The sequence below is a fragment of the Panthera pardus genome, unplaced genomic scaffold, assembly GCF_024362965.1.
Source record: "Panthera pardus isolate Hobbes unplaced genomic scaffold, ASM2436296v1 HiC_scaffold_18, whole genome shotgun sequence".
Classification (NCBI taxonomy): Eukaryota; Metazoa; Chordata; class Mammalia; order Carnivora; family Felidae; genus Panthera; species Panthera pardus.
Genome location: NW_026526743.1, coordinates 1,248,574 through 1,262,188, shown reverse-complemented (window position 1 = coordinate 1,262,188; position 13,615 = coordinate 1,248,574). Strand labels below are relative to the sequence as shown.

General features: G+C 55.5%; 1 protein-coding gene and 1 non-coding gene across 4 annotated transcripts; one reads left to right on the top strand and one right to left on the bottom strand.

The window, feature by feature from the left end:
- Positions 1–1,862: 1,862 nt before the first annotated feature.
- TRNASTOP-UCA (transfer RNA opal suppressor (anticodon UCA)) lies at positions 1,863–1,949 on the top strand. Its single transcript has one exon. It is a non-coding gene; the product is annotated as a tRNA-Sec (tRNA).
- Positions 1,950–4,748: 2,799 nt separating this feature from the next.
- On the bottom strand, positions 4,749–11,663 carry FOSB (FosB proto-oncogene, AP-1 transcription factor subunit). 3 transcript variants are annotated; one of them, XM_053905480.1, is made up of 5 exons: positions 10,970–11,663; positions 8,712–9,032; positions 8,389–8,496; positions 7,262–7,417; positions 7,008–7,121 (listed from the first exon to the last, which is right to left on the bottom strand). In XM_053905480.1, the coding sequence occupies exons 1-5, from the start codon at positions 11,093–11,095 to the stop codon at positions 7,119–7,121; spliced, it is 714 nt and encodes a 237-aa protein (XP_053761455.1). In that variant the 5' UTR covers positions 11,096–11,663; the 3' UTR covers positions 7,008–7,118. The 3 variants fall into 3 exon arrangements, with proteins under 3 accessions (XP_019281542.1, XP_019281541.1, XP_053761455.1); XM_019425997.2 differs by having other exon boundaries at positions 4,749–7,417; positions 8,712–8,915; positions 10,970–11,662; XM_019425996.2 differs by having other exon boundaries at positions 4,749–7,417; positions 10,970–11,660.
- Between the last annotated feature and the right edge of the window lie 1,952 nt (positions 11,664–13,615).

Sequence of the window (13,615 nt, the reverse complement as noted above, 5' to 3'; positions counted from 1 at the left end):
GCACCTGGGGGGCCCAGTCGGTTAAACGTCTGGCTCCTGATCTCCGCTCAGATCATGATCTCTGCTAAGGTCACGATCTCACAATTTGTGGGATCAAACCCCACGTGGGGCTTTGCGCTGATAGAGAGGAGCCTGCTTGGGATTCTCTCTCTCTCTGACCCCACCCCCATCCCCAGTTGTCTGCGCACGTGCTCTCTGTGTCTCTCAAAACAAATAAACAAAAACAATAGTTTTAAAAAAGCAATTTTTCTTAAAGATGCTTCTATTCATACTTTCCATAAGACAGTGTCGCTTTGTAAGAGGGACTGGTTGAAATTACGAGTCCAGGAATGGCTAAAGCCCACAGGCCCATCCTTGACACCTGCACTAGAAGCTGGCAACAGGTTGGAGATCGAAACAGCCTTTCCTGAGTGCCTCCCAGACTTTTATGTCCACCTGCTCATTGTGATTCCTCCAGTGAAATCAGATTTCCAGTTGGGGAAACTGAGGTTCAGAGAAGGATCATGATAATAACCTTTCATTCATCCTACAAACATTTACCTGTCTCCAAACATCTGCTAAGTTCTCAAGCACTCTTTAGGCAGTAGGGACATGGAAATAAACCAAAACAAAGTCCATAGTTTTATAGAACCGTTATTCTAGAGGGAGGCAGACAATAAGCAAACAGACATAGAACATGGCACGTGGTGATTGGAGTGATGGAGAAAAGTCCATCAGGGTAAGGGGATAGAATGAAGGGTCTTTGCTATTTTAAACGAGCGGTCAGGGAAAACTTCACCAAGTGGTGGTATTTGAGTGAAGGCCAGCATGAAGGGAGGCAGTAAGTCATGTGGACGTGTGGAGGAAAGGAGATTCAGGCAGGGGATCAGCAAACGCAATGGCCCTGAGAAAGAAGTATGCCTGGTGCGGGCAGCAGGAGATCTAGAAGCCACAAAGCCAAGTAAATGAGGAGAAAGGCGTAGGAGATGGGGTCAGAGGAGTGAACAGAACGAGAATATAAGGATTTGTAAGGCTATGGTGGGAACTTGGGCTTTTACTCTGAGATGGGAGCCCCGGGTAGGTTTCATATGGTCCGGAACGACAGTGTTGTCAAAGGATCACTGACTTAGATTATAAAAGGGTCGCGATTTTGGTCTTAGCAATTAGGATTCCCTTGGGGGATAGGCTGTGTGAACTAGGGTCCGATACCATACGTTTATAAGCCTTGGTTTCCTTGGCCATAAAAATATAGTTGCAGAAATTGATGATCTCCAGTGGCTAAGCTCAATGGGGACAGAATTGCTGTCATTACGCAGTCTAGGACGGTGCCTGGGGCTTAGCAGGCGCTCAATAAATATCTGAACGAACAGGGCTCCGTAGGTCGTTGAAATTCCTCAAAGGAACAGCAGGTGTCGCACCAGCTCTATAACCGCCTCGCCGGAGTCTCTGGGGCTGGGCTAAGTCCAACTCTAGCTGGCATTCGTTCACTCGAATTCGGATTTTTTTCGGGGAAGAGTCTTCTGAAAGCCGAATTATGAGTTTCTCCTCTTAAAAACAAAACCAAAAACAAGAATAAAAAAAAAACTTCTCACTTGGAAAAAGGGGCTTCTGGCCCTTTAACACCTAGAGGTAAGTGGGCCGCGTCCTCGAACACCGCTTCCCAGAATGCGCGGCGCTATGCAAATGAATATGGTTTCCAAAGGGAGGATGATTCGTGCCATGTAAGAGAAAGGTAACATTCTGGAAGGATATGTGCCCTAGCCGGGGAGAATTTATAGATACCGGAATCAACAATCTCACACCAGCCTAAAGTATGTGACCATAAGTCTAAAAAGATACGGATTCTTGGGTTTTATATAGCTGTGTGGAGGAGCGTGTGTCTTGCCCGGATGATCCTCAGTGGTCTGGGGTGCAGGCTTCAAACCTGTAGCTGTCTAGCGACAGAGTGGTTCAATTCCACCTTTCGGGCGGTGGCGACTTCCGTTTTACTCCCTTCAAACTGGATACTAGAACGGGCTATCAGGAGGACATCCCTCTACCCGGTGCCGAAAAATGTCACTGCAACCCTCTGCCTCACAGTTTTAACTTTCACCACGCGGGTCTCTTCCTACGGTTACACTTTTGCCGGCTCTCTCCCTTATCACCTGCTTGTTCCTCAGTCATTTGCTCACACCTGTATTTATTAATCGGTCAAATATTCATTCATTCATTCATTCATTCATTTGACAAGTATTTGCTGGGTGTCAGGTCCTGCACTGGGCAGTGCTGGCGACACAGAGCTGACGGCAGTCCCGGCTCTGGTGCTCCCAGTCCAGTGAAGGAGACAAACATTAAGCAATCATTAATTACCCATTTAATTAACAGCTACAAAGATGTCAACTACTGAGAAGGCAAGTAATGAACTTAGAGGCCATCTAGGAAGGAGACCTGGGTTCGGGTGAGGCGTCAGGGTGACATTTGGGCAGATCCCTGAAGGATGAGCAAGGATTAGCCAAGAGAAGGCGGGGATGTCCCAGGGCAGGGATCAAGGTGGCCCCGATAATGCAGTGAGGATGGTGATATTTGCACCTTCACTCTGCACTCGGTGTTGGCATGCATGAGCTCACTGACTCCTCATAGCCCCATTCTGCTGCCGAGAAAACTGAGGTCTAGAGAGATGAAGTCTCTTGTCCAAGGTCACCCAGCTTTGGTAGGCCTCCAGCCCCGGGCCTCTCAGACCGCTGGCCCACGCTAGTCACCACTGCCCTGTTCTGTCTTTCTCAAGCTAGCTTTTCACCATGTCCTGTCTATTCTGCCTCCTAATGTCTTTTCCGTCCTTTCCTCCTATCTCGTAGCCCTGCCCCTGTTCCGGGCTTCCCCAGCAGCACACACGGGTGTCCCCGCCTAGCCCGGGTCTCCTGCCCCTGTCTTGCCCCTTTGCCAACTACCCTCAGCTTGGTGGTTAGAGCAGTCTTCCTACAGGACTCCTAGGTGGCTCAGTCAGAAGAGCATATGACCCCTGATCTTGGGGTCTTGAGTTCCAGCCCCAGATTGGGTGTAGAGATTATTTAAGTAAATAAATATTTTTTAAAAAAGAAAAGAAAAGAAAAAAATCAAGCAAGCAAGGAACGGGGCACCTGGGTGGTTCAGTGGATTAAGTGTCTGGCTCTTGACTTTGGCTCGGGTCATGATCTCATGGTCTGTGAGCCAGAGCCCCATGTCGGGCTCCGTGCTGACAGCTCAGAGCCTGGAGTCTGCTTTGGATTCTGTGTCTCCCTCTCTGTCTTTGCCGGCTCTCTCTGTGTGTGTGTGTCTCTCTCTCAATAGTAAATAAACATTGAAAATTTTTTGAAAATGAAAGAAAGAAAGGAAGGAGGAAAGAAATAAAGAAAGGAAAGAAAGAAAGAAAAAGAAAGGAAAGAAAGAAGAAAGAAAAAGAAAGGAAAGAAAGAAAGAAAAAGAAAGGAAAGAAAGAAAGAGAAAGAAAGAAAAAAAGAGAAAAAGAAAGGAAGAAAGAAAGAAAGAAAGAGAAAAAGAAAGGAAGGAAGGAAGGAAGGAAGAAAGAAAGTGGTCTTCCTAAAGCACAAACCCGCCCCTACCCTTCTTGTGCTCAAAACCTGCCATGACTCACCCCCACCACCACCACCTCCCACCCCACCCCCCACCCCCCCCCCCCACCCCCCGTGGCTTCAGGAGAAGATCTAAATTCTTAGTCTGGAATTTAAGACTGCAGAATCGGGTCTTCGCTAAGTGGCTTCCTTCTCTACACTTTTTGCTCCAGCCACTGTGAACCTCTACCCCCCGCAACGTATCAAGCCCTGTCCGCACTAACTGTCCTATGTGCACACTGCGTCTTTTTCTATCCCCTTCTATGTCCTCTGTTCAGCCTCCAGGACTCAGCTCAGCTGTCCTCCTCACGGAAGTCTTTCCTGACTCCCAGATCAGGTTCCGCGCCCCATGGTTTCCCCCAACCCTGTGCGCTTTGGATCATCCCCGAGAGGTCTGTGTCCCTCACTGGCCTGGGAGCCTTAGGAGGGGAGAGCCTGGCGCTGTCTCAGTCCCAGCAGTGTCCCCGGCCCTCCCGGCACCGGGCTGGGCACGCAGTAGGTACTTGGCAAATGCTTCAAATTGATTAATAAATTTAGGGATTCCATCACGACAACTTCTGCTTATTCCTTTACGAAGGCATCTGAATGACCTCTGGCCCCTCACTTAATTCCCAGAGTACTTGCTGCTTGCAAATAAGAGAGGGCTTGAATTTTGCACTGGGGATGGCTCATCTATTTTGGGTTCAATTTTAGGTGGGCCCCTGCACGTTCAAAAACGAAAAAATCATCATGTGACGCGTAAAAGGAAATTCGTCTTCAGTGGACAGGGAGCCATGAATTTGTGGTTCCTATAACCCTGAGGACCCCCGATACTATATTTAGGTGATCTTCAGTAATTTGGGAAGGATGTTTCGAGCTTCTCTACCTATTCGACCTTCGCTAAGGTCACCCCGAGCATATAGGGCTCTGCCTAAGTTCCTCGTTTGCCAGGAAGCCTCTGAAACATCCTTGGGCATGTCAGTATCTCACGCCTACTATTCTGCCTCATCCTCTCCAAGAGGAGGCGTGCCCTGTGGGAAGCCCTCTGGCTGTCTATCCTCCCGTGTCCTGTTGTCCTGCCGTAGACGGATTCGTAAGGACAAACCTCGTCTGCAATCTCAATCTAACCTCACCCCCTCCCGCCAAGCCAAAGGAAGGCAGGTGATGGGTACCGGGAGCAAACAGACCCTGAAGCTTGGCAGATGCATTTTTAAGAGCTTTTTATTGGCGACAGTGCAGAACCATGGGGGGGGGGAGGGTAGTGGCCCAGTGCCAGCCAGCCCCCAGCGCCCCCCAGGGTCAGGTGCAAAATACAAAAAAGAGAATCACAAATACAGCAGGGGGTCGGGGGGCTGGGGATTCAGTAAGTTGTCGAAGGCAGGGGCCAGGCCCTGCTCACAGACTTACACTCACACTCAGAATCCTTAAGGATACAGATTGTAAAGTCTATGATCCCTCAGGCTCACTCACCAAAAAGAAAATCTCATGTCCCCGACAAAACCCAGAGTCAGGAGACAGCTGGCCGATCGGGGACAGTCAGAAAAGAGACAGATGGAAACGACCAGGTGAAAAAACACAGGCAGAGAAAAGACTGGAGTGGAAGAGACCCTCGAGAAAGGGACAACAGCCACAGACTGCCAGAAACAACCAGAGGGGCCGAGACGATCATTAGAGACAGCCTGAAAGGGGCCGACTCCTAAATTTCCAGAAGCAGCGTTCTTCCAATTCAAAGGGCACACTGCTTTGGGGCCCAACGCGACCTAGGCCGAGGTTGTAGAAGCGCTCACACGCTCACACGCGCACACATACATACACACACACACACACACACACTCATATATAATATATTTATTTATACATAATAGATATAAGTGCCTTTTCGGAAACCAGGAAAGGGATAAATAGCCATGGGGCGGGGGAGGCGGGCGCGGGACGGGGCACGTGGAATGTTTTCCATGCAGCACAGAAGGCGGCGTGGCCCTCCCGAAGTTAAAAAATATCAATTTGCCTCACGATGAAATCCTCGCGAGGTGAAGCATAAGGAAAGGGGATTGGGGCGGGGGGCAAAACCGAGGATCGGGGCTGCGGCTGGGGAAGGGAAGCTGGGACCGCGGGAGTCCAGCCCCTTCGAGTTTGCCAGTCCGAAAATATTGGGGGGTGGAGGGGCCAAAGCCTCGGCCTTCAAATCTTCTCCGGAAAAACACTGGGCCCCCTGGCAGACTCCCACGGCTCCCTTTCTAGAAAGGATGTAGGGGGTGCCGAGGGGAAGGAGAAGTTGGCGTCCTAGGCCGGGGTAGGGGGTCAGGCCTTAAATAAAAAGGCCAGGGCTTGGGGCTGGGGGTCCTGAGGACAGATGCCACGCGGATGGGTGGCTGTCACCCCCACTCTCGAATTCTGTCACCCCTTGAGTCTAACTCACTGGTGGGGGAGGAGGGAGGCAGCTGGGGCGGGGCGGGGAGACCAAGGAAAGGCTTTGAGGCGTGGGGGGCACAATCCCCCCGGAAGGGTTCTGTCCCACCGGGCTCCCCCCCCCACAATCCCGCCAACTCATTTCACAGTATAAAGCGCTCCAGGACGGGCATCACAGCGCCCCCTGCCGCCTGAATCAGAGAGGCCCAGCAAGGAAGGCCAGGAGGGAAGGCTGAGCCAGGCTGGGAGGCTTGGGGTAACACTGTAATCCGAGAGGACGGCTGGGGGCTGAATGGGGGGAGATCCTTAAGAGGCCAGGAATTCAGATCAGAGCCACTTTTGCTGGAAGGGAGCGGCTGGACAATCAGGGAAGAAGGTTCACATTTCAGACTAAGTCTGGGTAGGAGGGCATCATAGGAGGCATCAACTTCCCTTAAAGGGAGGCTCAATTCAGAGGAGGATCTAACCATGTGGAAATGTTGGATAAATAAGCTAAGGTCAGGGGAGCAGGGAGAACCAGCCTGGTCACCCCCTGAAGGGTGGGCGTGGGAGACATTGTGGGGGAGGGGGGCGGTCTGTGGCATTTCCTTGTTGGGCCTCTCTGGAGAAGATTCCAGTAGACTCCACCCCCCCACCCCCACCCCCCACCCACTACCAGCACCCCTTTCCCTCTGCCCAAAGCGAGGCGCCGCCCCCCACCCACCCCTCCCCACAGGTTGGGATGAGGTGAAAGGGCCAACAGGCAGCTGGGGGGTGTCCATTCCCTCCCCACCCCCTGCCCCCAAAGTCACCAGCTTTGTGGCCTCGCCGGGCCATAGAAACAAGAGGCGGCACAAAACACAAGGAGGTCCTCCTGTCCGATGACAGTGGTCGCAGGGAGTCAGACACGAGAGGCAGGAAGGCCACACGCCCGCTTTGTCTCTTCCCCAATCTCTCTCTCTTCCTCCTCCTCTTCCAAATCTCTCTCCCTTGTGTGTGTGTTTGGTTTGTGTCTAAAGAGTTCACAGAGCAAGAAGGGAGGGCGAGTTCAGGGGGTCGGAAGGCTGGTCACTGCCGCTGGGGCGTTGGGCGCCGGTGAACGCGGAGACGTCCGGGCAGGTGAGGACAAACGAGGAAGTGTACGAAGGGTTAACAACGGGGAAGGGGTCACCGAGGACTTGAACTTCACTGTGTGTAAAGAGAGAAGCTGTCAGGTTGGGGGATGCGTCTTGGCCGGTCTGGAAGGGCAGGGGCGGTGGTGGTGGGGGCGGCAGCAGCCAGCTGAAACCATCTTCCTTAGCGGATGCTGACCCCGGCAAATCTCTCACCTCCGCCAGCGGGCCCGGCCCCGGCCCCTCTTCGTAGGGGATCTTGCAGCCCGGTTTGTGGGCCACCAGCACAAACTCCAGACGTTCCTTCTCCTTTTGGAGCTCGGCGATCTCCGACTCCAGCTCTGCCTTTTCTTCCTCCAGCTGATCTGTCTCCTGAGGTCCCCGGCGTGGAGGTGAGGGAAGAAGGAGGAAAAAAAGGCCCATGAACGACTAGAGAAGGTGGGTCGGAACCATGTCGCCTAGACTTGCTGCAGAGGCCCCGGGGCTGAAAGGCAGCTCCTGATTGAGAGGAAAGACACCCCCGCCCCCCGCCCCCGCCCCCACCAGCACCCCCCCTCTCCGGACATGGAGTCCTGGTGTGCTATGGATTTGGGGCATGGGTCTTGCCTCCCAGGAGCCTCAGTTTCCCCATGTGTTCAGTGGATAGTTGAGAAGGGGCCAGATGTATATGCAGGGCTCTGGTTTTGGGAGAGGGGCTCAGAGGTTTGTTGAATGAATGAATGGTCGGTGTTTTTAATGCCACCTGTTCCCCTCTGGCACCCCTCCCCCTCTGCCTCCCAGGGAGGTGACCAGGTAAGGAAGGCAAGGAGAGGATTCCCCCGATTTCCTCTAGGGGCAGCACGTCAACCCTGCAAGCCCACCTCCCGGACCCAGGTAAATTGTAAACAGGGAGGGGGGGGGGTGCGGATGCCGCCTGCCCACCATCTGAGAACTTTGGGTGCAGGCGGTAAGAAACGGATGTAGGATTAGGAGCATTTTGTTTCACGGACTCTCCGGAATGTAAAAGCGGGAAGGATCCCGGGAGATTCCAGGAGGGGGCTGAAGAGATGGAGACACCGAGGCAAAAATGGGCTAACGCTGGCCCCAGCCGCAAAGGGAGAAAGGGCGGGACCTCTGTTAAAGGTCAGCAACCAGGGCAGGCAGGGACAGGAGCTTGTGGGGGTCTGCGTGTATGCCTGGGGTTACCCTGTCTGGCCACACCTGTACCTAATTCCTTACAAGGAACCTCTGGCTGTCGGCCCAGGACAAGGGCACAGGTGGCGAGGAGGGAGGATGGGGGGGGAGAGCCCCCCCTTCAGTGTATCCTCACCGCCCCCTCCCACCCCCCCAGGGACGATCCTCACCGCCTGGAGTCGGTCGGTCAGTTCCCGCCGACGGTTCCTACACTTTGCTGCTGCCAGTTTGTTTCTTTCCCGGCGAACCCTTCTCTTCTCCTCCTCTTCCGGAGTCAGCTGAGCAGGAGAGATAGAGGCCATGAGGTTTGGGGACCTTGTGCACCTCCTCCATCCACCCCAAACCTCCTCTTCTTGCAGGACGCAGAAAAGGACCCTCTGCTAGGGTTTCTGTAGCCACCAGAGGCCTGGGTGGCCCCTCACCCCGCGGGTGAGAAAGTTACTGCCTCTCTGGCTCCCTAGACCCAGTCCAAGTTGTGTTGCCGCTTACTCACCGTCTCCTCTCGGGGTCTCCTAGGCCGGGCTCGGGCCGGACGGGAAGGCCCAGGTCCGCTGGCGGCTCCGCTGGTGGAAGGCCCGCCACTGCCACTGGCTCCGCCACTGCCGTAGCCACTCATGCCCGGCGTGGAGTAACTGGTTCCTGGCATGTCGTAGGGGTCGACGGCCGGGGGCTGGGAGGCCAGTGGTTGCCCCTGGGACTGGGCCATGGAAGAGATGAGGGTGGGTTGCACGAGCCACTGGAGGTCCTGGCTGGTTGTGATCGCGGTGACCGTGGGCACGAAGGAACCGGGCATTTCCCCGAGACCGGCGCACTCCTACGGGGTGACACATACACACACAGGCGTAGACACACAAACAGAGACACCGACACACACACACCCAACACACATACACACACCGACCCCCGTGAGTGAGCACAGGGCGAGCGGGTGTGGATGTGTGTGTCACAGGCAAAAAGCCACAACACCCACCCTTCCACTACACCGTGACGCAGTGGTTAATGAGAGGATTTCTGCTCAACTGGCTTCTACCTCCTCCTTCTTCTTCGGGGAAAGGTTGCACGGTTCCAGCGGGTGGTGAATCACACCCCGGGTTGGTGACTCTTAGGTGGGGGGGGGGTGGGGAGGAGGCTGGACACAGCCGGGTGACAGAACCCCCGGGAAGGAGTCACAGCCACACACACAGCCACAACACCCCACCCCCACCCCACAGGCAAGGGGAGGGAGAGGGAGAGGCCTGAGGCCAAGCCTTCCTCTACACTCACACACACACACACACCCCTCTGAGCCGGGGGGATGAGCGACTGGAAGGTCCATGAGACCTCCGTGCAGGGGCGGGGGTCTTAGTTAAAAGGGTGTTGGGGGACAGGCCTAGGAGTTTAGAACAACGTTTCAAGTAATTGTTTCTCCACGGGGTGAGGCTGACAAGTGACAGGTTACGGTGGACGGACAGGTAGAGAAAGTGACGACCCGGGCACCCTCAGACTGCCGCGGAGGGAGAAGGGTGTAGGTCCCGGGCCCCCGAGCCCGAGCCGCGCTCATCTACCCCCCCCCCACCCCCCAAATGGAATCCTAGAACTGCTCGGAAGGCTTAACTACTCTCCCAGGGGGCGTGGTGAGGGAAGGGCTGGCTCGCTGGCCAATCAGAGTCCTGGAAGCCCAGAGAGGGCGGGGCTCCTGGAGACCACCTGGCTGGTTCCCCCTGCGGTTAGCGGTTCCAGTCCGGTCCTCGGACACAGCAGAGGGATCTGGCAGAGGGGCTGGGACTGTGTCTGTGTATGCCTGGAGAAAAGGGTGACAGTCACCCATGTCTCCCAAAGAAACCCCTGCACACAGGCACCCTCGGCCCCTGAGATCGGAGGGGCCGGCTCGCCGCAGGGTCCTCGCGGACCCATTGGATCGCAGAGAGTCGCTCCTGTCGCGACAGGAATCCCCTCGCTCTGCCTTTAGAGGCCCGTAAAAGAGACCCTAGCGCCAAGGAACCACGAGTTCCGGGGACAGAGAGGGGGAAGGGAACTGTACCCTACAAATAGGAAGGGAAAGTTGATTGGCCAAAACCCGCGCCGCGGCGGCCAATCGGAACGCCGAGCTGCCCCCTCCCTTAGCAACGTGGCCCCGGCGTTCCAAAATAGAACGCTCCGGGACGTCAGGGGCGGGGCGGACGAAGGGGGCGCCGCGCGCCGTGCGTGCCCCGCGTCAGACGGAGGATTCCAGCGCGTCAGCCGTTACGCACGGGTCCCCCGTTACGTCTCCGCGCAGGAGGCGGAGGCAGCGCCTCCAAGCGAGGGTTCGAGGCCAGCTTACCCGCTGGATCGAGCGCAACCCGATGCCGGAGTAGGCGCTCGGTTGGAGAAGGAAAAGGGAGGAGGCTACTGGAAGCTTCCCTGGGACTTCCCCACCTGCCTAACTGAGCTAGCTTCAGGTTGGGGACCTGGGTCGGGGGCAGTCCCGGAGCAGGCTAAAAGTTCGCAGCCCTGCTACCGCATACACGTTGCACTGAACGGAGCATTCTCCCCACCCCCAAAGCTAACCCCTCTGCGTTCCCTTCCTGCGATCCACGCACACAACCAATTGCAAACACGCCCCGACTCTGCAGTTTGCAAAGTGCGCGGTGAGCCTATTCTCTCTCAGATCCTGAGTTTTGATGCGTCTTTATTTGGGAGGGGGAATGGCGCGTTCCAACCCTGACTTAAAAAAGAAAGAAAGAAAGAAAGAAAACCCATAAAGCAGCACCCCAACCCTCTAGAACTTACCTGGGAGGCGGCGGCAGTGGGTGGACTGCCGAAGGAGTCCACCGAAGACAGATACTGAGACTCGGCGGAGGGTGAGGAGCTGCACCGGGAGCCGGAGTCGTAGTCTCCGGGGAAAGCTTGAAACATTTCCCTGGGCACAGGGGGGCCCCTGTGACCACGCTGAGGTCGCCGGGAAGCCAAGGCTATGGCCGGGTGGAAGAGAAAGGTGCGAGTCCGGGGTGAGCCGAGCGCGTCCCCAAAGCGCGCTGTCCGAGGAAACTCGGGATGGGGGCAGCGTCCCGCTCCAACAATGGCAAAGTTTCTGTGCAATTCCTCTGCGGTGCCCAGGCCCCCACAAGATGCCGCTGTGCCTCCTGAAAGTCCAGGCTCCGTAGGACCCAGGGGCGTGGGGGGGATCGCTCCCCCAGAGGCGGAAAGCGCTGTCTTGCTGTATAGAATCCGCTTCGGGTGCGGTCTTCTCCACGCGTCCAGCGGGTCCCACGGGGGGAGGGGAGTAATAAAGAAGACAAAAAGAGTAAGTCGCTCCTCCAAAATAAAATGTAGAATTATCTAGAAGAATCCTCCCCAAAACTTTCTCTCCGGAAAAAAATAATAAAGCGAACTTCACAGCCCCCAAGAACCACAACAATCAAGTCCCCAAGTCTCAGCTCCGCCTGTCCCTGCCGAAGCCGTACCTCTCAGTCTTATGAATGAAGCCCAAAGCCGCCAGCCTGTATTTATTTGTCCGGGACCCGCCCCCCTGCTTACGTCACTCGTCCAGCGCTCCACAAACTTCCTAAAATCTCCGGTCCTGCGGAACTCAGCCCCGCGCCGTCCGGCAAGAGGTCTACCCTAGCCTCGATCTGTCCACCTGAATCACCCCCGCGGCCCTGGGGGTCGTGGGGGCTCCGTTCCAGGGTCCTCGGCGGGAGGGGATCCCGGCCCCGCCTCCCAGGAGTTCCTGTGACGCAATTAGCCATATAAGGAGCTCGGCCGGCGCGGCGGAGTGTTTGTTTGGTATCCTAGCAATTACGTCAGAGGGAATCCCTCGCTCGCTCGCGCGCTCACCCCGCGCGCCTGCGGAACCCACCCGCGCCTGCGCAGTGCCGCGCCGCCCCGGGGGCCGGTATTAATAGGCTCTTAAGCTAGCCTGGGGAAGACCCCGATGAACGGGTACCCGTCACTTCTGGAAGCCCCTCACATTTCTCCCTGTGATGCAGCGCCCTCATTCAAGAGGAAGGTCAGACCCCCAGAAAAGGCCCTGGCTAGTGTGGTCTAGTCACGTAGGCGGGGAAACTGAGTCCCAAAACGGAGTGGGAGGGGCGGTGATGCTCCAGGTGAAAGTGGAGGAGGGGATGGCGTCCCGAGGCTCTTGGCTGCTTCGGCCGGGACTCGCTGAGCGGGCTCGGTAATGTTTTCTGTCTCTGAGCTTCGGCTTCAGTTTTCCCAGCTGGACAAAGGATGTGTGTTTTGGACCCTGCTGGCCCCGCATTCCGGCGTTTGGGAGGTATGCGGGTTTGGAGCGGGTAGAGAATGAAATTTAGGATGAAGCCTCTCCTGCCTGCTAGGAAATGGCTTCAAGAGTTTAATTCAGGTACTTGGGGTATGCCACAGCCCCCAACTCTTTAAGCATCCACCGGCAAGGGTCCTACCAGCTGCTTTACAAATTTCAAAGATCCTGATTCTTCCCTCCCAAAGCAGAGCCTCGCCCAGCCCTGGGCACAGAGGGAGAAGCGCTTTGAGACTATTGAAGCCCAGAGAGGACGAGACCCTGATCAGGGTCACAGGCAGGTCTGAGGCAGAGCAGGAGGGGGTGGGTGGACCCTGACTCCCAGGAGAGTCTTGATTCCCCGCTTCAATAGTGGGGAAGGAGGTAGGGAGACGTGGAAGGCTGGAGGGACACAGGGGCCAAGATGGGCAGGCTGAGGTTTCCAGACAAACGCCCAGCCTCAAGCCTACCCTCCACCTCCTTCCCCCACGCCCCCTCTGTCTGCCACCGGTCTGGAAGTAGGGACACGGACCAGGGTATGACACAGCAACCACCAGCAGGCAGTGACTCGGCCCCAGCATCAGACAGGGAGTGACCCCTCATTCCCTGTCCTGTCCAAGCCCCCCATCTCTCCCACAGAATAAAGGAGACGCACAAAAACCCTGCTGCCCAAAGACCTTCACACCCTAACAGGTGGCCCATGCAGCCACACAGCCACTGGCATGTACTCACAGGGTCATGTGGGTATTCAGACATTCACCTGCCAGCAGCAACACACAGGGCCACACACGGAAATAGCTCCACACACCCCCCCACCACCACCACACACACATATTGAAACACACACTGTTATGTGGTCACAAGCACACGTGACATTCACACCTTTACTATGGAGGCACCCGGATGTTCTTCTCACAATAATAACAAGAGGTTGTTCTTCCCGAGCACTCATATTAATTTCTCTCATCCTCACAACACTCCTATGAGGTAGGAACTACCATTTAACCTGCAAGGAAAAGGAGGCCCAGAGAGGTGAAGTCACTTTCCTAGAGTCACACAGCAACAAATTAGTGGCAGAGCTGGGCTAAGAATGCAGCATGTAGGCTTCAGAGCCTGTGCTTTTTTATTTTTTTATTTTATTTTTTTACGATTTTATTTTTTTAGGGGCACCTGGGTGA

Excerpts from the sequence above, each read along its gene's own strand:
- FOSB (XM_019425996.2), bottom strand. The coding sequence starts at position 11,095 with ATGTTTCAAGCTTTCCCCGGAGACTACGACTCCGGCTCCCGGTGCAGC. Across the intron at positions 9,033-10,969 it reads CCACTGCCGCCGCCTCCCAG|GAGTGCGCCGGTCTCGGGGA; the intron begins GTAAGTTCTAGA and ends GTCACCCCGTAG. Across the intron at positions 7,418-8,388 it reads TGACCGACCGACTCCAGGCG|GAGACAGATCAGCTGGAGGA; the intron begins GTGAGGATCGTC and ends CGGGGACCTCAG.